The sequence below is a fragment of the Mesoplodon bidens genome (genome assembly GCF_964165515.1).
Source record: "Mesoplodon bidens genome assembly, chromosome: 19".
Lineage (NCBI taxonomy): Eukaryota > Metazoa > Chordata > Mammalia > Artiodactyla > Ziphiidae > Mesoplodon > Mesoplodon bidens.
Genome location: NC_138179.1, coordinates 5,289,558 through 5,314,792, shown reverse-complemented (window position 1 = coordinate 5,314,792; position 25,235 = coordinate 5,289,558). Strand labels below are relative to the sequence as shown.

Sequence of the window (25,235 nt, the reverse complement as noted above, 5' to 3'; positions counted from 1 at the left end):
TAGAGCGCAGGCCCAGTAGTTGTGGCGCACAGGCTGAGTTGCTCCGTGGCATGTGGGATCTTCCCAGACCAGGGCTCGAACCGTGTCCCCTGCATTAGCAGGCGGATTCTTAACCACTGCACCACCGGGGACGTCCCAACAAACACTGTTTTAAACCTTGGAGTTAAAGCACTGAACACAGGTAAGGTTCCAGTTTTCCTGGAATTTACTAAATGTAGTAGAAGTCCCAGTGTCCTATAAGAAAGAGACACGTGAGGACATAATGGCCCTGGGGCTTGCTATTAAAGCATTCAGGCCCACTCCTGAACTGAAGCTATCGGTTGAGAATCTGAATCAACTGTTCTCCATTTCTGTCGGGTTGGTGGTTATCTCCGGGCTACGGCGACCTCCAGCGGCCACCCACCGCCCTGCTGCCTGCTCTGGCTCCCCGTGGGAGAAAGGAAGGGAGGAGCGAAGAGCTAGATCCTCGGGAGAGTCCTATTCCCCACACCCTTTACAGACCAGAAGGTCGCAGCTAGCTCGTGGCAGTTTCAGTCCTATTTCTCAGGTGAGAGGTCTTCTCAAAACTGAAGGCACCGTTCATTCTGGTCACGGAGAGCAGGGTCGGTTCGCGGATGAAAAGTGAAGGTTGGAGGAACACGTCAAGGTGCGGAAGAAGGGAAACCCTCCCCCACCCCGCGCCAGTCGAAGACCCAGACGGAGCCTCAGGCCCAGCCCTCCCTCCTCTCTTAGCGTTCGGGGTCTTTCTCTCCCTTCCGGCTTTGGGACGGACAACCGCGGCGAAACCAAAAGGGAAAATGGATAAACTAAGGTGGCACGGGAGATCTACTTGAGAAGTAACCCGGGGGCGGGGTGGTCACCGGAAGTGGCTGTACGGCCTCTGTCCCTACGAGGCCCCGCCTTCAATTGCGCTACCAGTAGGCGACAGACCGCCCCCACTTCCGGCCCCTGGAGCCTTAGCCAGCGGCCCCCCTTTTGCTGTTCTCCCATTGGCTACCGCTGGGACGCGCTGTGATTTCCCATTGGTCGCGTCTCCTCTCCCGCGCCGCGCCTCCTCCCTCCAGGTACAGTCTCGTCTTCCGGCACCCGATAGGCTAAAGGCTGGGAGGGCGTCTGCCCCATTTGACCAATGAGCGGCGTGAAGAGTGAGGGCGGCGGCTGCGTGGTGGGGGGCAGGGCGGGACTTGGTGTGGCTATTGGCCAGGGTGGGCACAGGCCAGAGATAGGATTGGCTGGGGAGAGGGGCACCGTGGTGGGGTCGAAGCTGCGCGGCCTCCGCAGCTGCGGGAGACGGAAGTAGTGAGAGCGCGGCCTCGGAGGGTCGGGCGGACGCCACCTGGGTGAGTCACCGTGCCCCGTGCACTGCCAGTTTGGGAGCCACAACGACCGCGTCTTGCCCGGCCCCGCCCCGGCCCCACCGGCTTTCGTGAGCCCCGCCTTCTGTCATTCGGGGCTCCGCCTCCGAGTCTTTAGGCTCCGCCCCTAAAACCTGGGTACCTGGGCTCCCCTGTCAGCCTGACCCGCCCCCGCCGTGGCCAGATCACCTAGGTCCGGGAACCCTGGGCCTCCCAGGCCTGTCCTCGTCTCTCCCTCTCTCCGCTTCCCTGAGGCTGCTTGCCAGTGGGCGGTGAGGCAGCACGTCTGGCTCCCCCGTGGGGAGGGTGGGCTGTGATTACGGAGGCGGGTAGGGCCACAGATGGAGACTTTTATCCCCGCAGCCTTCTGCGGGGCACTGCTGGACTGCCCCTGAGCTCGGATAGCGGGCATAAAGAGACATGTCAGTGAAACCTGGGCCTGGTTCCCTACGTGGGCCAAGGAGGCCCATCCTGACATTTCTGTTGCTTGGGCCCATTTGACAGGTACTGACTCTGAGGCCTGCACTGGCCTGATTCTGTCCCCGTTGTGTGGCCTCCTCCCACTGACCTGCACCCCACTTGGTGTCAAGTACACTCAGCAAGGCATGTCCAGCCCTGCTACCTTCTGCTCCTAGGTTGTGGTCCCCTCCCTCTTGTCCTCTGCTCTGGACTCTGCCCCCAGCAAACAGGTCAGGTGGGTGCTACTCCCGGACTCAGAGGCTGGCAGACCGCTCTTGTGGATTCACATTCCCACCAGGGCCAGAAGTGAGCCCTGGTGGGGCAGCCTCTGTCTTTTCAGAGTTGGCAGTTCTTTTGCTCTCCCACAAAGAACAGGGTTTGGAGTCTTTTACTTCTCTTTCTGGGACTGGGAATCGGGACTCTTGAGTCCTGCTCCAGAACTTGATGGCTGCCTTCATGCCCTGCAGAGTCGCTTGTTGCCTTCTCCTCATGTAGCTCCCATTGCCTCTGTCTAGCATGGTGACTTGTGGAGAGGCTGGCTTCTCTGCGAGGAAGGCAAATAAGAGTTGTGGGGAAGTTCAGGAGTAGATGTGTGGCATTTGTTGATTCTATGGTGATGTTAATGTTGCTCTTTGTGCTTATGTTTCTCGGTCTCTGCAGTGAGAAGCAGGTAGCCAGGACCCTCACCACGGTAGAATGGTGAGTACTCTTGCCTCAGACCACTGTGTTTTCTGTAATCCTTGTGTCTTTCTCCATGAAGCTGCCCGCCCCTCCTGGACCTTGAGCTCCAGGCTACTCTGTTCAGCAACTAAACAGGTTCATCTGCCCTGGGGATAAATCAGGGCTTCTTTAGGTTGCAAAACATCAGCCGATATACAGCACTGGGACGGGAAGCCTCTAGACGTCTTTTTCTGCATGTGCTATGACATGCCTTCCCCACACTGCCACTGGCTCCCTTAGCTCTTCATAATGGCCCTTCTCGTGCTTCTCCTGGTCCCTGGGTGAAGCTCTCTGTTCTGGTCTGAAAAGCAAGAGCTCCTTTATATCAAGATCCTTGTACTTCCTACTGGGTCCCTTGAATATTGTGGGTGCTGTATCAGGAGTGACTCCACTAAAACTGTGGGGCTTCTCTAGCTCCAAGGTCCTGCTGTCTGTTAAGCTACTGTAGGCAACAGCTGACTGAATATATAGCAGGAGAGCACCCTCAAGGTGCCCAGAATATCACTGGGGGTGGTGTGTGTGTGTGTGTGTGTGTGTGTGTGTGTATTATGATGATCCCATACATTTTCCGCTAACTGTAACTGCCCTTTTTCACCCCAAGTTCAGGGAACCCCTTAACCCCTGAGAGCTGGGAGGAAGCAGTGAGATGAGAAGGGAGTGGGGAGCTACAAGCCTGGGTCCAGACCAGGTCCTTGCTCTGGCTGTATCTCTTTAGTTCTTTCACGTGTCCCCTGTGCTTAGGGACAGGTCCAGGCATTCAGTTGGTGAGAGGACTCACTCTTTTCCTCCACAGACACATGGGTGTGTGGGGTGTGCGGTATTCTTCTGGTCTCTTCTCAGAAAGCTGGTCCTAACCCCCACCAACTGATAGCCCCTTTCCTTTTTCTCTTCTGTGATACACTGAAAAGAGTCAGCCTGGTCTAATTTTGAATTCTAGCACCACCACTTAAGTACTTTAGGTGAATTGCCTACTTTCTCTGTAAGCCTGAAGTCTCATTTCTTTGGGAGTTGAATGGTTTTAGTGAGATAATGTTTGAAACATGTCTGGCTCATAGTAGGCGCTTAATAAAATGTCAGGTTTTTCTCCTATTCCTCCCTTCCCCCAAGACCAAAACCGAAACAAAAGCCCTGGTTTCTGAAAGTTACCAGGGACAGGGAGTGTGGGGTTCCAAACAGTTCCTTCTGTGACTCTTGGTGACATTTTGCGGTACGCGGGCCTCTCACTGTCGTGGCGTCTCCCGTTGCGGAGCACAGGCTCCGGACGCGCAGGCTAAGCGGCCATGGCTCACGGGCCCAGCCGCTCCGCGGCATGTGGGATCTTCCCGGACCGGGGACGAACCGTGTCCCCTGCATCGGCAGGCGGACGCTCCAGCACTGCGCCACCAGGGGAAGCCCTCTTGGCGACATTTGGAGCCTCTTATCGCCGCCCCTTATTCTCTGGCCCTCTACCCAACTCCCCCCCTCCTCCGTGAGTTTTGTTTTTGCGTGGCTTCTGTGGTCCGTAGTTCCAGCTCTTCTCTTTCCCAGCCTAAGAAATCCTTTCTCCTCCAAGAAGGACTTTCTTACCCAGAAGACACAGGATGTGAAACAAGGGGGGAGAGGAGGAGATGAAGAAGTAAGCCTGGGCAGGGACCATGGAATAAAAAACCCAGGAAATTCCCCCCTCAGGGGTGTGTAATGACCCAACTGGCACTAGACCAGTGTCCATTCTAAGGGGCAAAGAGGGAGTGGGATTAGTGAGGTCAGGGGATTGGAGGACACTGATGGACCGGGGAATGGTGAGTGGTGGTTTTGGAGGGAAAGGAGGAAGCCTAGAAACCAGAAAGGGCCTCGCGTGGAGGGAGGTGAGCTTCATCCTGGGAATCCGAGCAGGCACTGGGGGGACTCCAAGAGGAGAGGAGGGCGTGGGGACAGACGTCTGAAACAGTGGTGCGGGGTGGCTCACGTGGGAAGATGGGAAATGAAAAGATGTAGGCGGTCCTGCTGCCCCCTCCCACGCCGTGGGGGGGGTGCGGGGCAGTCCCGCAGCCCAGACTCCTGAGAGCCCCGAGGAGCCCTCCGACGACGCGCTCCCACGCCGCGGAGGGGTGGTGGGGAGGGAGGAGTAGGGGGCTGTGGGCGGGGCCCGGGGACCCGCCCCGCCCCCGCCTTCGCGGCGCGGCGAGGTCGGGGAGCTCCCCTCGCCTGGGCGGAGCTGGGCTCGCTCCATTGTGGAGAGGAGGGGAGAGGCGCGCGCCGAGCACCGTCGCCCGCGCTCGCCTCCTGGCCGCAGCGGCTGCACCTGGCCGGCCCCGCAGCCGGGATGCGGCGGACGCCCGAGACTGGCGGGCAGCGCAGCGGCTCCGGGGACATGTGCGCTGGCCCAGACCGCCCGCGACCATGAGCCTGGCCGCCCGCGTCTCCTGCTCCATGCTCAGCTGCTTCGTAAGTGCCGGCCCCGCCTGCGGCGGGCCGGGGACCCCGACGCTGGCTGCACCCGCCGCCCTGCCCAGGGCCGGCCCTTGAGATCCCGAATTTCAGCCCATCCCCCTTACCAAGGGCCCTGGCAGGGGAAGGGACATAATGCCTTTTCTTTCTTGGACTTGCTTTAATCTTCGGGTGCCGGGGGTTGTCGAAGGCCGGGGACTGGAATGCTGCGACCCATCGTTTTAGCTCTGAAGCCGTTGCCCTTGACTGCAGATCTTCAGGCCCCGCCCTGCAGGGGTACATCCCTTTACCTCCGCCTCTCCATCTTGGGCCCACCCGCTGCATCCTTGCTTGGGGATGTGGGATGTGGCTAGTAGGCCGTCTGGGATGTTAGGGGGCTGGTCGGGGAGCACAGGATGTCTGAGCTGTCTCCCCGGCTCCAGTCCCCTCCCCCTTCCACCACTGCATCCCTCACCTGACACGCCAGTCTCTTCTCCTTGACTGTCCCCCAGCCAGCCTCTCTTCTCCATCTTCCCTGTCTCTCTGCCTCTGCAGGCCTCCGTACCTCTGCATCATTCCCAGCCCCCCCCCCTCCTCCCCCTCTGGTTTAATGCTCCTTCCCAGCTTCCCCAATCTGTCCTCGCAGATCTCCCTACCCATCCCCTTCCCGCCCCCCGCCCCCCGCCAGTATCTGCCAGGCCTCCTCTCTCTCCCTCCCCTGGCTGTCCTGGGTCCCCTGGTTCCTCCCAGGCACGTGGATCCCCTCTTCTCCCCTCCCTCCCTGGTGGCCGGGAAAGGAGTTACTTCCGCTTGCTGTGGGTATTCCTCAGGAGTTCCCCTCAGATCAGCAGGCAGGGCAGGTTTCTTGGCAGGTGGCAGGAGCTTGTTAGCAGTGTGGGCCTAACTGGAAGAGAAGCTCAGCTCCAAAACACATCCTCTTTTTGAAAGCATCCGTGAAGGCCCTCTAGAGGCATGGGACTGAATCCCATGACCCACTCCTCTTTGTCTCCTTCACCCACCAGATTAAAGCCTCAGTGGAGTGGCCTCAGGGGCCTGCGTCCCCTCCTGTCTCTGTGACCAACTGCACACCTGGTTCCTGTTTCTCAGGGCAGCACTTCCCATTCCCACTTCTGTCTTACCCGTACATTCGCCTTTCTTTTCTTTCATTTTCTCTCCTTCATTTGGGAAACGTGGCTCTACAGGAGGTTCCCTCTTTGAGGAGCGCAGTCTCCCAGGGACTCTGTGGACCTTACTCTTCTCTTAGGCTTCAGAGGATTGAGTTCCCCCTCCACGTCACCCCTCCCACCAAGCCAGGTCTCTCTTCCGTTCTCCGGTGACCGGAACCTGTATCAGTGTGTGTGGGGTGTACGTGGGTTTACTGAGGGGAGGGGAGCAGGAGGAGGCCTGACGGGCCAGGCGGAGCCTGGTGACTTAGGGCTGAGGCCTTCCCCACAGGGTGAGGAGGGGCCCCCCAGCCTGGAGTACATCCAAGCCAAGGATCTGTTCCCCCCCAAGGAACTAGTGAAAGAGGAGGAGAATCTGCAGGTAAGGAAGAGCTGGGGGCCCAGGGTGGGTAGAGCTCCCCACCTGGTGAAAAAACACCCTCCCTCCCCTCCCCCAACCCAAATGTCTCCAAGGGGATCTAGTGTGGGAGCTCTGGCTTCCTGCTGCTTGGTCTCTGGAGGGCGGGGAGCCTGTCTGTATGTGCATTGTGGAGCCTTTGACCCCAGGGAAGGAAAGGCAGCTTTCCCGAATAGCTGTTGTCTGGTGCTGTTACCACGGAGAGAACTTTTGTCCTGCCTTGGCCCAGCTTTTCCAGAGGACATCCTACAGATCAGGGGTTGGAGAGGGGATGCAGGGGTGACTGAGTCCTGGACTGAGGGTCCTTCTGCCCCTCGGCAGGTGCCCTTCCCAGTGCTGCAGGGGGAGGGAGTGGAGTTCCTGGGCCGCGCGGCCGATGCCCTCATTGCCATCTCCAACTACCGGCTGCATATCAAGTTCAAGGATTCTGTCATCAACGTGAGTTTCTGTCTTGTTCTCCCACACCCAAGCCAGCATCCCTGTGGAATTCAAGGTGGGATTGCTCCAGTGCTCTACGTGATCATGTTTCCAAAGAGTTGGGGTTCCCTTCTTTTTCTTATTATCTTTCTTCTAACGGCACGTCTGTCTTTCTGTCTCTCTCACTTAATTTTCCCTTCCCCTCTTCTGTCTTTCCCTCACTCTGTTGCTGGCCCTTCTAGGGGCACAGTGGCTTTGTTGGAAGAGTGCCACTTACCAACTGTGTGACCTTGGTCAATCACCCAGCTGAGGTGCAATTTCCTCCTTAGTAATATGGTGTGAAAACACCTGCCTTGTGGTTTCTTGTGATTATTAATTGGGGTCACATATGTAGAGGACCCAGCACCGTTACCAGGCACCTAGGAGGCCCTCAGTAAATGTTGGTTTCCTTCCTTCTATTGATACATCAGCATCTGGGCAGGGGCGGGGATGAGGAGTCATGTGGAGTGGGGGGATATGAGCACCAGTCTGCATTTCCTCTCCAGGTCCCCCTCCGGATGATTGACAGCGTGGAGAGCCGTGATATGTTCCAGCTGCACATCGCCTGCAAGGACTCCAAAGTGGTGAGGTGAGAACGACGGAGCCTCGCTCAGGTCCTCTGGCTCTAGTCTTGTCCAGACCTCTCTGCTGCAGGGTTTCTCTGGAGCAAGAAAGGAAAAATAATGCCTCCCTTTCCCCATTTGGAAGACACAGTGAAAACCGTGCCTGGGTTGGGGAGTCAATTTTCTGATCCACAGTGTCTTGACCTAAAGAAATGGCGATACTGCTCACGGAGTTTTTATAAGGATCAAATGAGAAGATGCCTCTGAGAGCACACAGGGCGATGTCTGGTGCAGAACAGTCACATTGTTGTTGGTTCATTCACTTCTTCATTTATCGTGTATTTATCGAGACTCTCCTCTATGCCAGACTTTTCTAAGCACTGGGGATACAGCAGGGAACAAACAGACAAAACTTTCTGCCCTCGTGGAGCTTATATTCCAATGGGGAGATAAGAGTGGTAAATAGTAAGTAAAATACGTTAAATCACGGTAATGTAAAGTTAAAAAATAAAGCAGGGAAAGGGGATACAGAGTGCTATGGGGGTGAAGGTTGTAGGTTTAAAAAAAGTGATCAGAGAAGCCTGCACTGAAAAGGTGACATTTGAGTCAAGACTTGAAGAAAGTGACCAGTGGGTATTTGGGGGAAGAGTGTGGCAGACAGGGAACAGTGCATGCAAAGGCCCTGAGGTGGGTATGAGCCTGGCACAATGGAAGAATGACAAGGAGGCTAGTGTGGCCGGAGTGGAGGGCAAGTGGGTCAGGATAATGGGATACAAGATCTGAGAGGTTAAGAGGGGCGTCAGCCTGTCATAATGACTGGCTTTTACTTTGAGGGAAGTGAGAAAACCGCTGGAGGGTTTTGAGCAAAGGAGTGACGTGTTCTGTTATAGAATCACTCTGACTGCTGTATTGAGAAAAGATGGAAGAAGGATGGGGGCAAAAGCTAGGGCAGAAACTGGGAGACTAATTAAGAAGCTATTGCAGTTACCCAGGTGAGAAATCATGGTGGCTGGTCTAGGTTGGTAGCCATCAAAACGGTGAGAAGTGGTCAGATTTTTGAAGGTAGAGATGATAGGATTTGCTGACAGACTGGGTATGAGAGAAAGACGAATCACTCCAAGGATTATTAAAAGGATGCCCAGACTAATTAGAACCTACTGTATAGCACAGGGAACTCTACTCAATACTCTGTAATGACCTATATGGGAATAGAATCTAAAAAAGAAGTGGATATATGTATATGTATAACTGATTCACTTTTCTGTACACCTGAAACTAACACAACGTTGTAAATCAACTATACGCCAATAAAAATTAATCAAAAAAAAAAAAAAGATGCCCAGTTTAGAGCCTGCCATGTACTCGGGTCTATAGGCATTAAGAACAGGAATCCGCATTGCCCTTCCCTTCAAGGAGATTAAAGTCTAGTTGCTAAAGGAAGACTTAACCTGTGGCAATATGCTCTGGGAAAACTTACCGTTTAACACTCCCAGCATACTAAGAATAACAGAGGAAGGGGTCTGTGGAATGGGTTAGGCTCGGAAGGCCTCAAGGAAGAGGTGGGACTGCAACTTTCTTCAGAGTATCAGTAGGACGTGGCTAGGCTGAGAGGAGACATTATTAAGCAGAAGTGAAAAAACAAGGAGACAGGAATGACATGGGTAGGACTTCCTCCCTGAAACAGAAGGTTCGTGCTGGAGAGTCACGGGAGAAGACACAAGGGGTAGCAGACGTTCAGGGCCAGATTTGATATGAGAAATGGTCGGGCCCCATTAGAGGGGATCCTTACGTCTCAAGGACAGGAGTTCTTGGGAAGAGAATTGTCACAAAGACAATGTCCCTTGGCTGTTGCCCAGTCTCCCTGGTCCTCCCCAGGGTCCCCATGCCTTACCTCCTGCTTTGCAGTCTCCCCTCCCCACAGCCTTTTTGTGGCTGGGTCTTTGACCCTTACGGCCCCAGAGCTCACTCACCTCTTGCCTCACTTCGTGGCTTCTTGCCTGGCAGGTGCCACTTCTCCACTTTCAAGCAGTGCCAAGAGTGGCTCTCGCGGCTAAGTCGGGCCACAGCGAGACCTGCGAAGCCCGAGGACCTGTTTGCCTTTGCCTACCATGCCTGGTGCCTGGGGCTGACTGAGGAGGACCAGCACGCCCACCTGTGTCAGCCAGGTGAGGCCAGGCTGCTCTCTTTAGGAGACTTCCTTTTGTCTCTTGCTTCTCACCCCTCCTCCGCCCTGGACCTCGTGCTCTTGGATGCTGACAGGCGCGGGGGCTGTGTTGCAGGAGAGCACATACGATGTCGGCAGGAGGCCGAGCTTGCGAGGATGGGCTTTGACCTGCAGAACGTCTGGAGAGTCTCTCATATCAACAGCAACTACAAGTGAGAGGGTCTTGGGTGGGGAACCAAAACACCTGTCCAGACCCAGACTTCCTCCCCGTGTGGATAAAGCACGGGGGGCACAGCTCCTGGCTCTGTGAGGGGAGGAGGGCTCCTGGTCCCTCTGCCCACAGGGCCATCCCTAGGGATCTTGTGATCACAGGTCTTTAATCAAGCTCCATGACCCCATCTGGTCTCTTCTCAGATTGTGCCCCAGTTACCCCCAGAAGCTGCTGGTTCCCGTGTGGATCACAGATAAAGAGCTGCAGAATGTGGCTTCCTTCCGCTCCTGGAAGCGGGTCCCTGTGGTTGTGTATAGGTGAGGTGGTGGGGGCCGGGGAAGTAGGGGGATGCTTTTCGTGCAGTGAGGAGAGTCAGAAGTGGAGGTCTGCGGCAGTGTGGTTGACTGGGAATTGACACTCTTCAGGGAAGTGGCTATGAAATAATTTTAAAAGAAAAACTGCTTCAGTTTTCTTTCTCCTGAGGACGAGGCTTTTGGGGAGTTTACACACTTTTCTTTCTTCCTCCCTTCCTTCCTTCCTTCCTTCCTCCCTCCCTCCCTCCCTCTCTTTCTCTCTCTCTCTCTCTCTCTCTTTCTCTTTTCTTTCTTTCTTTTTAGGACCTGCATGTGTGTGTGTGTGTGTGAGAAACATTGCTTTAGAACAGGGGTTGGCAAACCATGGCCTGTGAACCAAATCCGGCCTGTATCCTGTTCTATGTATAGCCTGTGAGCTGTGAATGGTTTTTACATTTTTAAAAAAAATTATTTATTTTTGGCTGCATTGGGTCTTCGTTGCTGCGCGCGGGCTTTCTCTAGTTGCGGCGAGCGGGGGCTACTCTTCGTTGCGGTGCACGGGGCTTCTCATTGTCGTGGCTTCTCTTGTTGCAGAGCACGGGCTCTAGGTGCGCAGGCTTCAGTAGTTGTGGCTCACGGGCTCTAGAGCGCAGGCTCAGTAGTTGTGGCGCACGGGCTTAGTTGCTCTGTGGCATGTGGGATCTTCCCGGACCAGGGCTCAAACCTGTGTCCCCTGCATTGACAGGCGGATTCTTAATCACTGCGCCACCAGGGAAGTCCCCGTTTTTACATTCTTAAAAGGTTATTTAAAAAAAGAAAACACAGGGGCTTCCCTGGTGGCGCAGTGGTTGAGAGTCGGCCTGCCGATGCAGGGGACGCGGGTTCGTGCCCCGGTCCGGGAAGATCCCACGTGCCGCGGAGCGGCTGGGCCCGTGAGCCATGGCCGTTGAGCCTGCGCGTCCGGAGCCTGTGCTCCGCGACGGGAGAGGCCACAACAGTGAGAGGCCCACATACCGCAAAAAAAAACACAAAAACACAGAGAGAAGAATATGCGACAGAGACTGGCTGTGACTCCCAAAGCCGAAAATTTATTGCCTGGTTCTTTACAAAAAAACGTTTGTGAGGCAGGTAGTAGCCATGAGGTTTGGAGTTATTCATGCTCTGGGCCCAGACTTGTTCTCCTGCTGGGTGTCTGTACCTGGAGCAGGTGCTGTGCAGATTTGATGAGTCAAGGTCACCTTGGGAATACACAGCCCATTTGAGAAATATGTGTGACAGTGCTTTGTAAACTCTAAAGCCGTCTCGAGATGTTAAGGGCTTTTGGTTGCTATTTTCATAGCCTGGATGATCTGGTGGGCCCTGTTGGCTCTGGAGATCTTGGTCTGGCCCCCTGGGGTCTCAGCAGTAGGCCTCTGGGGGCTGTGAATGCCAAGGGCCTGATGGTTTCTTCTGTTTTGTCAGACACCTACGCAATGGGGCCGCCATCGCCCGCTGCAGCCAGCCCGAGATCAGCTGGTGGGGCTGGCGCAATGCCGATGATGAGTACTTAGTCACGTCCATTGCTAAAGCCTGTGCCCTGGACCCAGGGACAAGGACCACTGGGGGCTCTGTCAGCACCGGGAATAGTGATGCCGGCGAGGCATGTGACGCTGACTTCGGTAAGGTGTGGGTGGTGTCGGCCCCCTGGGGACTAGGCTCCCACCTTGGCCTCCTGGGCTCCAAGGGAGTCCCCAGTGAGAGGGTGGGAAGAAAACGACAACACACAAGGTGTCTGGGTCCCTGTCTTTTTTGGTGGGGACGAAAAGGTGGTGGGGTGTGAGGGGTCTCATCAAAGGGGGTGCCCCAGGGTGGGGTTCTCCTGGGCAGATGGCCGACCCAGGGTCTTCTCCCTGCTGTGTGTGTGTTTAGATTCCTCCCTGACTGCATGCTCTGGAGTGGAGAGCACAGCTGCCCCCCAGAAGCTGCTGATCCTGGATGCCCGATCCTACACGGCGGCGGTGGCCAACCGGGCCAAGGGCGGAGGTTGTGAATGTGAAGGTATTGCTGTAACCTCAGTGTCTGCAGCCAGCCTGTGCTCTGGTGGCTTTGGGGACAGCTCGTGTAGTGGAAAGAGCCAAACAAACCTGGCCTGGGATCAGGACTCTGCCACTCCATGGCTGTGGCTGTGCTTAAATTGCTTAATCTGTCTGAGTTTTACTTTCTCATCTGTAAAGGGATGAGATGAAACATGGGGATGAAACATGCCTTGCAAAGTTATTGGACGATAGAGGTTACATGTATAAAGTTACTGGCACAGAGCAGCTACTGTTTGTTGAGGATTTACTATGTATTGTCAGTACTAGTCGTACTCGAGCATCATTGTCATTGATGTTATTTTTATCAATATTAGTATATGGCGCTTGAGCATCCAGAGGTAAAAGGGCATTTAGATGTCCAGAGTATATTGAGTGCCCATCCTGGAGTGTTCTGACCTGCCAGGGAAGCTTTGCCCACTGGACTGCTCTTGTCCTGGATGCCTGTTTCCGGGACATGCTCTTATGCTCCACTCTCCTCTTATGTGTGCAGAGTATTACCCCAACTGTGAGGTCGTATTCATGGGGATGGCCAACATCCATGCCATCCGGAACAGCTTCCAGTACCTCCGCGCTGTGTGTAGCCAGATGCCCGATCCCAGCAAGTAGGTGTTCCCTGTTCTGATTCCATCCACCCTCCAGTTTCATCCCTTACCCAGTACTTCTCGTGCTTGGAAGGTCTGGTGGGGCGGGGGGAGATGGGGAGTGTGAGACACAGGAAACCCGAGGACCTAGGTGCAGTGGGCTAGTTCCAAGGATACTTCTTCCACTTCTCAGCCAACGCTTTGGAACGGCCACAGGACACTGGGTTCCTTTTGTTTGGATGAGTTGTCCTCAAGGGCACAGAGAACTGGGGAGAGAAAGTGGCTACTAGATGAGCGTGTGATGCTTCCAAGTTCCTCTGTGGATCCGAAGAGTGTCTTGTCCACCACAGGTCCCATTTTCCCTACCTTCTTGCTAGATACCTCTTGGCAGAAAGGCCACGGGCTGGGCCTCTTAGCTTCAGCTCTCACTGGGGACTTTGTTAAGGTGTGGCCGGCCGTGGGTGGCAGAGAGACTGTTGTAGCCTCGGCGCCCTTAGTGACAGATGTGACCTCTGCTCTCTTGTAGCTGGTTGTCGGCTCTGGAGAGCACCAAATGGCTGCAGCACCTGTCGGTGATGCTGAAGGCAGCTGTGCTCGTGGCTAATACAGTAGACCGGGAGGGACGGCCTGTGCTGGTGCACTGCTCAGATGGCTGGGACCGGACGCCGCAGATCGTAGCCCTGGCTAAAATACTACTGGACCCGTATTACAGGACGTTGGAGGTATTCGGAGGGGTTGGGTGGGAAAGGGGCGTTTGGGGAAGGTACTGGGCCCTCTGGATCCGTTTGGGGGATCTTTCCGTGGAGGACACTGGTGGCTTTAAGTCCTCTTCTAGGTTTGGGCGTGTTCTTCTCTGAAGCTGCCAGCCCCCTGCTTCGGGCATCCCTGGAAGGAGCACAGTAGCCTTCCCAGAGAGGCCCTACACTTGAACCTCCTCTTTGTTGCAGGGTTTCCAAGTGTTAGTAGAATCTGACTGGCTGGATTTTGGGCACAAGTTTGGAGACCGCTGCGGCCACCAGGAGAACGCAGAGGACCAGAACGAGCAGTGCCCTGTGTTCCTCCAGTGGCTCGATTCTGTTCACCAGTTGCTCAAGCAGTTTCCCTGCCTGTTTGAGTTTAATGAAGCGTTCCTGGTAAGTCCGTGAGCCTGAGGCCAGGGTGGGGGCCGGCGGCCCAGGCCCGGTGCAAGCTGTCTTGGCCGTCTAGGTAAAGCTGGTGCAGCACACGTACTCCTGTCTCTACGGCACGTTCCTGGCCAACAACCCCTGTGAGCGAGAGAAGCGCAACATCTACAAGCGGACCTGCTCCGTGTGGGCCCTTCTGCGAGCCGGCAACAAGAACTTCCACAACTTCCTCTACACGTCAGGCTCAGAAATGGTAAGTCCGCACCCTTATCCCGTAGGTGCGTCTTGGGGACCTACAGGGAGAAAAGGCCGAGTCCGCGGGAAGGATGCGGGCCCAGAGGCTTAGGAAGGAAAGGGGGGCCTGAAACATCTCACAGAACCCACGCACGGGGCTGCTTCCCTAGGTCCTGCACCCCGTGTGTCACGTCCGGGCGCTGCACCTCTGGACAGCTGTCTACTTGCCAGCGTCATCTCCATGCACGCTCGGGGAGGAGAGCGTGGACCTCTACCTTTCCCCGGTGGCTCAGAGCCAGGAGTTCTCCGGCCGCTCTCTGGACAGGTAAGAAGAGCCCCTTTGCTCTCTCCTCTCTCCCCTAGGGAGGCGGCAGCTGCTTTGGGTCTTGCCTAAATGCTGTTCTTTTCCTTTTATGAGATATTTTAAAGCAACCTCTTGAGCCAGTTCAAGGCCAGACTTGGCCCAAGACTCGTAGTTAGCTTGGAGGGCACTCTGTATGTTCCCAAGGTCCTTGCTTTTTGTGTGTGTGTGTGTGGTACGCGGGCCTCTCACTGTTGTGGCCTCTCCCGTTGCGGAGCACAGGCTCCGGACGCGCAGGCCCAGCGGCCATGGCTCACGGGCCCAGCCGCTCCGCGGCATGTGGGATCCTCCCGGACCAGGGCACGAACCCGCGTCCCCTGCATCGGCAGGCGGACTCTCAACCACTGCGCCACCAGGGAGGCCCCCGAGGTCCTTTCGTAAGAGAAGAGTTGCCTGTTTTCCAAGCTGCTCTCACCCTTTGTGACAGACCCCAGGGAGAGGAGAGCAGAACAGAAGGGACTATTTCAGGAAGACGCGTGGGAATGGTCTCGACTGATGTTCATGGGTGGAAGGCATGGGGAGCTTGCTGTCTTAGTAATAACCTTGGCTGTGTCCAGCATTAGCTTCCAGAGAAATGGGTTCCCAGAAGGGGAACGGCCTTCCCATTACTCCCTCAGAATTTAAAGGGAGACATAAAAATTAAAGTGATATTCTGGCTGAATATTTGGGGGGAAGTAGAATGGAGATTGGTTAAGTTATAAGAGTAATATCTGTTCTTTGTTTTTAAAGAAAGCCAAGCAATATAACAGTAGAAAATGGCAGTCCTGCCTCCCCGATCCCTGTCCCCACAGGTGTCTACAGCTGGCACTTTGGTGTGTGCACTTCCAGATGTTTATCTCTACCTGGATACAGCCACACTCTCCCAGTCTCATGTAGAAACATTTTTTAAATACAAAAACAATCATATTTTGCGTACCGTTCTGCAAATTGTTTTCCCCACTGTGTGTCAGGATGTCACCCACGACGGCACACATAAAGCTGCTTTATTGTTTTTACCAGCTGCATAATAGTCCAAAATTAGAGTGCATCAAAATTTATATAACCAGTTTTCAACTGGTCATTTAGGTTTATCCCATTTTTTTAATCATTATACGGGGTGTTTTAGGTAACATTCTTATATGTATATATTAAAAAATTTTTTGGTAAAATACATACAATATTTACCATCAAAACTAGTTTTTTAAAAAAAATTTATTTTTGGCTGCGTTGGGTTTTCTTTGCTGCACTCGGGCTTTCTCTAGTTGCGGCGAGCGGGGGCTACTCTTCGTTGCGGTGTGCGGGCTTCTCATTGCGGTGGCTTCTCTTGTTGCGGAGCACGGGGCTCTAGGTGTGCAGGCTTCAGTAGTTGTGGCACGTGGGCTCAGTAGTTGTGGCGCATGGGCTTAGTTGCTCTGCAGCATGTGGGATCTTCCTGGACCAGGGATCGAACCCGTGTCCCCTGCATTGGCAGGTGAATTCTTAACCACTGCGCCACCAGGGGAGTCCTCTAAACCATTTTTAAGTATCCAGTTCAGTAGTGTTACCGTATGTGTATACCTTTGCTTTTTTGCTACTGTTTCTGCGAGATAAATTCTTAGAAATGAAAATGCTGGGTTCAAAGCATATGTGCATTTCTAATTTTGATCTTTGTTTACTGGTGGAAGGTTTTTAAAATTAAAATATAACTTACATAATTGGTTGAATATTATAAAGGAAAACAAAAACCCCCAACCCCCAAGTTATTGATTGTAGGGTCTTTGGACCTGCGTCCATTGTCAGGGGCCTATGGATAGGCTTCAGGAATTCTGTGATTTTTCTCTTTCCACAAACTATGCAGAATTTGGGTATAGGTTCATAAGTTTGCTTTTCTATGGAGAGGGGCCATAACTTTTTATCAGATTCTCAATAAGTTCTGTGACCCATTTAACAACCATTGCCTTAAATCAATATCTAACTTTTCAAACCAATAAATGTCTCTTTTATACCTACAAGTTGCCTAGTACTGTACTAGGTTTTATGGGCTGTACCAAAGACATAGAAGATATTGATCCTATAAGATACCTTTAAAAAGCTGTAAGATCAGGCATAGGACAATTAGAGAACAATTCTAAGTTAGCATCTAAGCGAATAAGAATGTGTCTTGTTCAAAGCTACTAGAGAAATGAGAAGTAAGAAAGGGGCCATAGGGTGACTGTTTACTCAGAGACATTTTCGTGGAAGACCAGGCAGGAACCACGGCTTTTTAGTGTCCCTAGTGCCTGGCTCAGGGCCTGGCACATAATAGGTGATTTAGTAAATGCTTAAATGAACAAACCAATGAATGGGATAATGGGAGTTATGAGCTTGGTAACAGGGTTAGTGGAGAGGGGTCCAAAAGAGTTAGAAGCATGAGAGAGTTTCTAATTGTTTTAAAACGAAGAAGAACCACCTCTCTGGAGCTGGCAGGGTTTGGGAAGAGGTATTGTGAGGAATAGAAAGAAATAAACAGGATAGTTCATTGAGGGCTTTTATACTGAGTTTATTTTGTTTTTTTGTTTTTTATAAATTTTATTTATTTATTTATTTTGGCTTCATTGGGTCTTCGTTGCTGCGTGTGGGCTTTCTCTAGTTGTGGTGAGCGCGGGCTACTCTTTGTTGTGGTGCACGGGCCTCTCACTGTGGTGGTTTCTCTTGTTGAGGAGCACGGGCTCTAGGCACGCGGGCTTCAGTCGTTGTGGCGCACGGGCTCAGTAGTTGTGGCTCGCGGGCTCTGGAGCGCAGGCTCAGTAGCTGTGGCATATGGGCTTGGTTGCTCCGCGGCGTGTGGGATCTTCCCGGACCAGGGCTCGAAGCTGTGTCCCCTGCGTTGGCAGGCGGGTTCTCAACCACTGCGCCACCAGAGAAGCCCCTGAGGAGTTTATTTTGATTCAGTTGTCAATAGTAAGTCATCATGACCTGGTAACGATGGAATTTTTCCAGAATTAATCAGTGAGCAGCGTAGTTGGAGGCACAGAGACCAGCCAGCATTGTTGTGGTTCAGATATGAAAGGAAGAGTCCTTGGAGAAGAGAAAGGGTTAAATTCAGACGTTGTTGAGCGGTCATGAGCGGTCTGTGGCGTTGCCTGAACATTGAAGGGTGGAAGTGAAGAGTAACGAGGCCAAAGACGGGTCCCAAGTCTGTGAGCTTCGAAACCAGGAGGATATTAGTACCACCTATAGCCACTGAAAAGTTGAGAAGATGCGTCAGTTCGGGGAGAAGGAGGAGATGCCGGCAGGTTGGGACTGAAATATTACACGGGAGGTGTGCTGCAGGCAGCTGGAGATGGAGTTGTATTTAGAGGTGTAGTTGTATAAGGGTTTTAAAGGAGATGGTTTCTCTAACAGCTGACCTGACTCACCTTCGGTTCTGCCTTTCCCTAGATCAGAAACATCCTGCTCTCTTTCCTCTTCTTCCATTAAAGTGCAACAACCCATTCTTCTCTCCCCAGCTCAGATCCTACCCTGTCTGTGTAGCCTTCCCTGACCACGTTAGCTGGATAAGCTCTCTCAGACTCCTCAGGCATTGTTGTCTCTACCAGCATTATTAATTAGACCTGCGGTGTACATAGGAGTCAGCTGTGGGGGACTGCAGGCTGTTGCTATGGGTGAATCTGGATAAAGAGTACACTGGATTTCTTCACACTCTTCTCTCTACTTCTTTTGTATGTTTGAAAGTTTCCATAATAAAAAGTAAAACAAAAAAAAAGAAAAAAATCAACAAGTTGCCAAGCTGTGAGATTCAAGCTCTGGCTGTGGGACTCCAGGGACTGTAATTGTAACTGTTGTCATTGCCTTCCTGGAATCTGTCACCACACAGACACACATTGATCACGAAAGTAAAATCAAACACAAGAATACTTTTAAAGAAGTATTAATAAGTTTCAAAAACCAAACACTTAAAAAAAATCAGCTAGCTCTATTGTAACTCCACCTTTGAGGGATTTTTCAGTGTGGGCTGGGCTGACTAAGGCATCTGAAAATAGAAGTCCAGCGAAGTCTCTGCTGTTTCCTGGCAAATTTCCCTCAAGTTTTGTTGCTCCAAGGACTTTAGAACTTTAAAAATTAGGGCGGTCATTCTTGAAAATGTCTGTTACCCCCTTGGTGTGCCAGAACGCCTCTAGAACTTTGTGTGCTGTACACTAGGGGAAGTTTCCGTGCCGACTTGGGACTCATAGGAGCACGCTGCCACTAAGTGGTTGTAAAAAGCTGTGCTGCTTACTCCTGTGATGGAGGGATAATTTATAATAAGGAAAAAAGCTGTAAAAACGACGAGTCGTGAATGTAACCTTTGTGTATTTATTTACTTATTTTGGCCGCGCCCTGCGGCATGTGGGTGGGATCTTAGTTCCCCAACCAGAGATCGGACTTGGGCCCCTGCAATGGAAGCGCGGAGTCCTAACCACTGGGCCACTGGGGAAGTCCTGTGAGTGTAGTCTTAATTAGTTTGCGATTGGTTGTCTATATTTTGAATCCTCGTAGCATCTCTGCAAGGTAATTTATTGTCATTTTATGGAGGAGAGAAACCAAGTGTCTGAGAGGTTAAATAGCTTACTTGTAGTCACATAGCTAATCAGTGTCAGAGCCAGCATGGTCAAGCTCCAGAACCCACCTTCTTTCTGTCTTGCCATGTGTGATAGAGGCGGTTGGGCATTAGGTGGGAGGCCAAGGTGTAGTCCTGGCCTGAAGGGTAGATTTGGAAGGCATCAGCTTAGAAGGCAGTTGAAGCCACGGGAGTGGTTGAGATTGCCAGGGAGACTGTGTGGGGTGAGACTGATGAAAGCTGAGGACAGAGCCTGGGTTCTGGAGTTCACGTCCTCCACTTTTTGCAGAGCAGACTTTTTGCAGTGAACATTGGTCATCTGTAATCTTAAATGTTGTTATTTCTTGTGAACTCTGGCTTTGATTGCTTTGATGACCCAATTCCTGTACATGGGAGGTAGCTCAGTTCCTGACCTGGAGGTGGTGTGTTGTCATTCCAGATTACCTAAAACGAGATCTATGGATGATCTTCTTTCTGCCTGTGACACAAGCAGCCCCCTGACGCGCACATCCAGTGACCCCAACCTGAATAACCACTGTCAAGAGGCCAGAGTAGGCCTGGAGCCCTGGCATGGCAATCCTGAGGGATCAGAGACAACCTTCGTGGAATCTGGGGTAGGAGGTCTTCAGCAGACTGTAGGAGAAATGGCTCTTCCTCCGTCTCTGCCCAGCAGCCAGAAAGACTACTTGAGCAATAAACCTTTCAAGAGTCACAGAAGCTCTTCTCCAAGTTACAGACTGCTTAATGCTGCAGCGCCCCAGGAAACGAAGAGCAGCACCTCTGATCCTGAGTTCAAAGTCCTAGAAGAGACTAAGGCACCAGCTCCAGACCCTCCTGCCCAGGATGAGCTGGGTAGGACTTTAGATGGCCCAGAGGAGCCACCTGAACATTGTCCTGAAAGAGCAGCTGTCCGAGCACTCTCTAAAGTTGTTTCCAACAAGCGTGATGGAATGTGTGATTCTCCTGAGTCTCCCCAGGACTCCCTCACAGGTGCCCCCGAGCAGGCCCAGCTAGACTCTGTGCTAGGTGTGCCCTCCAGAGGTGCTCCAGCTCACGGTCTGGGCACCCTTTGCAACCCACTGAGTGCTACCTGCCAAATTCCTCCAGACCCAAGCACTGACTTTCTCAACCAAGACCCGCCAGGGTCTGTGGCAAGTGTCTCCCACCAGGAACAGCCCGGTTCTGTGCCAGTTCTGATTCAGGGGGAAGAAGACATGGGCAAAAGAGGGAATCATAGGAATGGGCAGTTATTGGAAAACCCTCGCTTTGGAAAGGTGCCATTGGAATTGGCCCGAAAGCCAATTTCTCAGAGCCAGATCAGTGAGTTCTCTTTCTTAGGGTCCAACTGGGACAGCTTCCAAGGGATGGTGACTTCATTCCCGAGTGGGGAGACCACCCCTCGGCGGCTGCTTTCCTATGGCTGTTGTAGCAAGAGGTCGAGCAGTAAGCAGATGCGGGCAACAGGGCCCTGCTTTGGGGGACAGTGGGCTCAGAGAGAAGGGGTGAGGTCACCGGTCTGTTCTACTCATTCCAATGGACACTGTACTGGTCCAGGAGGAAAAAACCACCAGATGTGGCTGTCTGGTCACCCGAAGCAGGTCTCCAGCACGAAGCCCGTTCCCCTGAGCTGCCCCTCTCCAGCGCCTCCTCTCTACCTGGATGACGATGGACTCCCCTTTCCCACGGATGTGATCCAGCACAGGTTACGGCAGATTGAAGCAGGGTACAAGCAAGAGGTGGAACAGCTACGTCGACAGGTGCGTGAGCTTCAGATGAGGCTGGATATCCGCCACTGCTGCGCCCCTCCAGCAGAGCCCCCCATGGACTACGAGGATGATTTTGTAAGTACTCACCTCCTGCCACCCAGCCACTCATTCTGTCGGTCCGTCCAGCCTTTCACCCGTTCCGTATCCATTCCTTGGGTACTTGCTGTGTGCCAGAGTTAGGGGGTTGGGCTGTAGGATGAAAGCCATAGTCCCCGCTCGCAAGGAGCTCACAGTCTATTGGGAGAGACAAGTAGACAGTTAGAATGCTGTTCTTCAGTGTTGAGGGAAGCATCAGGTGTTGGGGGCCTGGGTGGAGTCAAAGGTCGGGGAGGGCTCTCCTGAGAAGCTAATGCTTGAGCCGAGTGCTGAAGAATGTGTCGCTTTTAGCCATGTAGAGAGTAAAAAGAAATACCATTTGCAGAAGCATGGAGGCAACAGGTACTCCAGCGGTATGGCTTGAATAAAGGGGTGTGTGTGTGTTCGCACACGTGTGTGTGCATGCGTGCACACTTGTGCTGGGACAGTGAGGGAGGGAGTTGGTAGTGTGGCGGGAGGTGACCTTGGGAAGTGGAAAGGGATTAGGAGGTTCAGCTTGAGTGCCTGTGTTGTGTGGATTCTACCCTCAAGGCAATAAAAGTTGTGGCTAGTGAGTCACATGATCAGATTTGCACTTAAGAGTACTACCCTAGGGGGACTTCCCTGGTGGTCCAGTGGTTTAGACTCCATGTGCTGCCAACGCAGGGGACATGGGTTCGATCCCTCCTTTGGGAACTAAGATCCTGAATGCCGAATGGCATGGCCAAAAAAAAAAACTGAGTACTAAAAAGAGTGCTACTACCCTAGCAACAGTGTGTCAAGCGGACGAAACCCAGGTGGGGAGGCTGGTTAGGATGTTTTGGAATAAGCCAGGTGAGAGATGATGAGGACCATCTAGGCTTCCCTGGGTCGGGAGGCCTTGGGTTCTGGCACAGAAGTCCTCGGGGAGCTTCTAGAAGCCAGCTCTAGGACATTCCCCCTTGCTTGCTGCCCACTCCTCTGCTGGTGGGATGGTCAGGGCTAACAACCTCTTACTATTCCGGGTGATGGTTTAGAACAGGAGTCAGCAAATTTGTTTGGTAAAGAGCCAGACAGTAAATACTTCAGGCTTTGTGAGACATACATATAGTCCCTTTTGCAGCTACTAGGCTCTTCTATCGTAGCACAGAAGCAGCCGTAATGACCATGTGTAAATGAATTGAGTGTGGCTGTCTTCCAACTTGACTTACAAAAACAGGCAGTGGGCCAAATTGGCCTGTGGGCCGTAGTTTGCGAACTCCTGATTTAGAATGTAACAGGAGAAATATTCTTTCCATACTGTAATGGAGCATATTGGTTAAGAGCATGGGTCTGAAGCCAGAACGCTAGGTCCAAATCCCACGTTTACTACCTATCAGCTCTTAACACTCTCTATGGCTTCGTTTCCTTATTTGTAAAATGAGGATAATAATAGCATACATCATAAGATTGTTGTGAGGAATTAAATAAGTTCACGCATGTGATGCACTTAGAAACAGTGCCTGATGCATAGTAAACAATAAATGTTAGCGATGATGAAGATGATGGTGGTGATGCCTTTGCTTTTCCTTTAGACATGTTTGAAGGAGTCAGATGGCAGTGATACAGAAGATTTTGGTTCTGATCACAGTGAAGACTGCCTTTCAGAAGCAAGCTGGGAACCTGTTGATAAGAAAGAGACTGAGGTATGTCCAGGCAAATATGCAGCAGGTACTTTTGCAAGCCAGTGAGTTCTCATACTTCTCAGAGATGAGTGACATGTTCTTCCCCAGATGAGTCTCTCTGTAGGGAAGTCGTCGCTGCCTCGGCCTTGTCATTTTCTTCTGGGATGCTTTCCTTGTTGCAGTGTTGCTTTTCCACTCTGTTGACAAGGACCTGGGATTTTTCCTTTTGCCTTCTGTTAGGTGACTCGCTGGGTTCCAGACCATATGGCATCACATTGCTATAATTGTGACTGTGAATTCTGGTTGGCCAAACGCAGACACCATTGCAGGTAAGATGTTGCCTATGATTCAGTATGGCTCGTAAAGGCTACTGAGGGACATAGTTATGAACTAAACTGAATTAACCTGAAAATGGAGATACCTTAATAGGAACTATTTTTGTTTTCTCCCAACTTTTTCTTTACTCACGTAAGGCCTTTTAGAGTATCATTCGTTCCCAGCATATCGGCATTTCTGATGAACTCTCCCCTCTTTGTCCTTTGCCAGAAACTGTGGGAATGTCTTTTGTGCTGGTTGCTGCCACCTGAAGTTGCCCATTCCTGATCAACAACTCTATGATCCAGTTCTCGTCTGTAACTCATGTTACGAACATATCCAAGTATCTCGGGCCAGGGAACTCATGAGCCAACATCTGAAGAAACCCATTGCTACAGCTTCCAGTTGAATGCCAGAGGAGAAGACCTGTCCAGTTTTCGCAGGTTTGAAGGGAGGATCTGCTTCAGGTGTAGTTTTGAAGGTTCCTTGGTGTGGCTCATGAAATCACAGAGCTCAAAGATACAGTCTTGAGAAGTCCTCCTGGGTACCATGAGACTGGGGCAGAGGGATTCCAGTTTGGCAGGAGGTCCTCTACCGGTGAGACCCTTACCTTGGGGTGATGGTCCTGATCCAGACCCAGAGTCTGGAAGCTTAACGTTGAGTTGGTGGCTCCAGTTTCTTTCTCCTGGGGTCACAAGATGACGATTTCATAGATACTGCCTGGTGATGTGTGCCCCAAACAGCAATAGAAAGGCATATGTATAACCAAACTCCAAATGATAACCAGATCCATCTCTCCTCCACCTTGAAAAAGGCAGATTATAGTATATAAGATAGGAATTCCTTTCCTATTTGAAATGAACTATACCCTGTACCTCTGTGCTCTGTGTCTGTGCATGAAGGCTCAGTCTTTAGAGGCACTCCCTCTAGTTGCATTAGCTCTGTCTTTCTGTGGAGTTTGGTTTAAAGACTGGTTCAGCAAGTGGAGGTTTTGCTGTATTTTTCACTTGGCTCATCAGCCGGCATCAGTGAACATTCAGTTTAGGGGGACGGTTTTAGGGAGTGAGACCTTTTTGGGAGCAGAGGAAAACTCTGCTGATGTTCAGTCCTGGCAGAAATCAGTTATTTTGAGCTGTGAAGGCGGGAGTCTTTGTTACTCAGTGGCAGCTCTCGAGGTATGCACTGTGAAGAATGAGAAGGGAAAAGCAGAAATTATCCTTGTGAAATATTTGCTGATTGTGCCCTACCCTTTGCGCCTGACTTTTCCTAGTTGTCCTGGTGCTAACACAGGAGCTACACCTTGATCCTCTCCTGGCATGAAAATAAAAGGCTGTTTTTTTTTGGTTGTTGTTCCATCGCCCGCTTCCCACATGTCCGCTTTCCCTTGGCCGCTGCCTCCTCTGGGTCACACTGCTTCTTATCCTGAACACTTGACACCTTGAGGGTAGAATCTAGTGTTTGGTTTTTACCTCCTAGAATACGCTGTTTGGTATGTGAGGGTTTCAGTACAAATGCTGCTGTCTATTTCTGTGCACTTAACAATGGAACCCAAACAGAAGAGAATAAAGCCTCGATACCAAAATTGGGAGAGAAAATGTGTCCATTTGGACCAAAGGGTTTTTATTTTGTTTTTGTTTTTTCATCTTAATATGTACCAGTGGCACTTAACCAAAAGATACAGTGATATAGCCATGTACTGTGGTTGGGACAGATACAGTCTCCTTGACCTATAATGAAACCACTAGGATTTCCTTATATATTTTCCTTAATTCGTTGGTGTATAAAAGGTAAATTACCCTTAGGCTTAGCCTGTTTTAAAATTATGGTAGCCATCTAACTGCTACTTGTTCATGCTTCTTCCTAGAAAAAAAATTTTCATTCGAAAATAACTAGGATCTGCATTTAGAACAAGAACTGTTACTTGTCCTGACCTTTTCTTCAGCCCTACTGAGAAGCATCTGTGCTTTTATTACTTGCCATGGATGTAACCTAAAAAGTTTTGGCGTATCTGGGTCAGTCTAGCGGAACTTTTTTTCGTTTAAATGGAGTTGTATAATGGAGATTTTGTGTCCAGGAAATTCCTGAGATCTTTGAAAAAATAACAAACTATTCCTTGTCTTGATACATAAAATTCTTCTAAGCATTTTCTCAGTCATTAAAATTTACTGCCAGTTGTGAGTGGCTTTTTTTTTTTTTTTTTTTTTTTTTTTTTTTTTTTTTCTTTTTTTTTCTTTTTTTGCGGTATGCGGGCCTCTCACTGTTGTGGCCTCTCCCGTTGCGGAGCACAGGCTCCGGATGCGCAGGCCCAGCGGCCAT

General features: G+C 51.8%; 1 protein-coding gene across 6 annotated transcripts; it reads left to right on the top strand.

Annotated features, from left to right (window-relative positions):
* Positions 1-1,081: 1,081 nt before the first annotated feature.
* On the top strand, positions 1,082-25,101 carry MTMR4 (myotubularin related protein 4). Of its 6 annotated transcripts, none has more exons than XM_081218965.1 (19): positions 1,082-1,145; positions 2,475-2,513; positions 6,396-6,485; positions 6,843-6,959; positions 7,484-7,566; positions 9,545-9,705; positions 9,820-9,916; positions 10,119-10,232; positions 11,670-11,866; positions 12,117-12,245; positions 12,774-12,885; positions 13,391-13,586; positions 13,812-13,997; positions 14,071-14,241; positions 14,393-14,547; positions 19,560-20,961; positions 22,515-22,625; positions 22,845-22,933; positions 23,151-25,101. In XM_081218965.1, the coding sequence occupies exons 2-19, from the start codon at positions 2,511-2,513 to the stop codon at positions 23,326-23,328; spliced, it is 3,591 nt and encodes a 1,196-aa protein (XP_081075091.1). In that variant the 5' UTR covers positions 1,082-1,145; positions 2,475-2,510; the 3' UTR covers positions 23,329-25,101. The 6 variants fall into 6 exon arrangements, with proteins under 6 accessions (XP_081075091.1, XP_081075092.1, XP_081075087.1 ...); XM_081218961.1 differs by lacking the exon at positions 1,082-1,145 and adding an exon at positions 1,240-1,340; XM_081218962.1 differs by lacking the exon at positions 1,082-1,145 and adding an exon at positions 1,414-1,627.
* Positions 25,102-25,235: the final 134 nt, after the last annotated feature.

Coding starts and splice junctions, on each gene's coding strand:
- MTMR4 (XM_081218965.1), top strand. Junction 9,917..10,118: donor CATATCAACAGCAACTACAA/GTGAGAGGGTCT, acceptor GTCTCTTCTCAG/ATTGTGCCCCAGTTACCCCC. Junction 14,242..14,392: donor ACACGTCAGGCTCAGAAATG/GTAAGTCCGCAC, acceptor CTGCTTCCCTAG/GTCCTGCACCCCGTGTGTCA.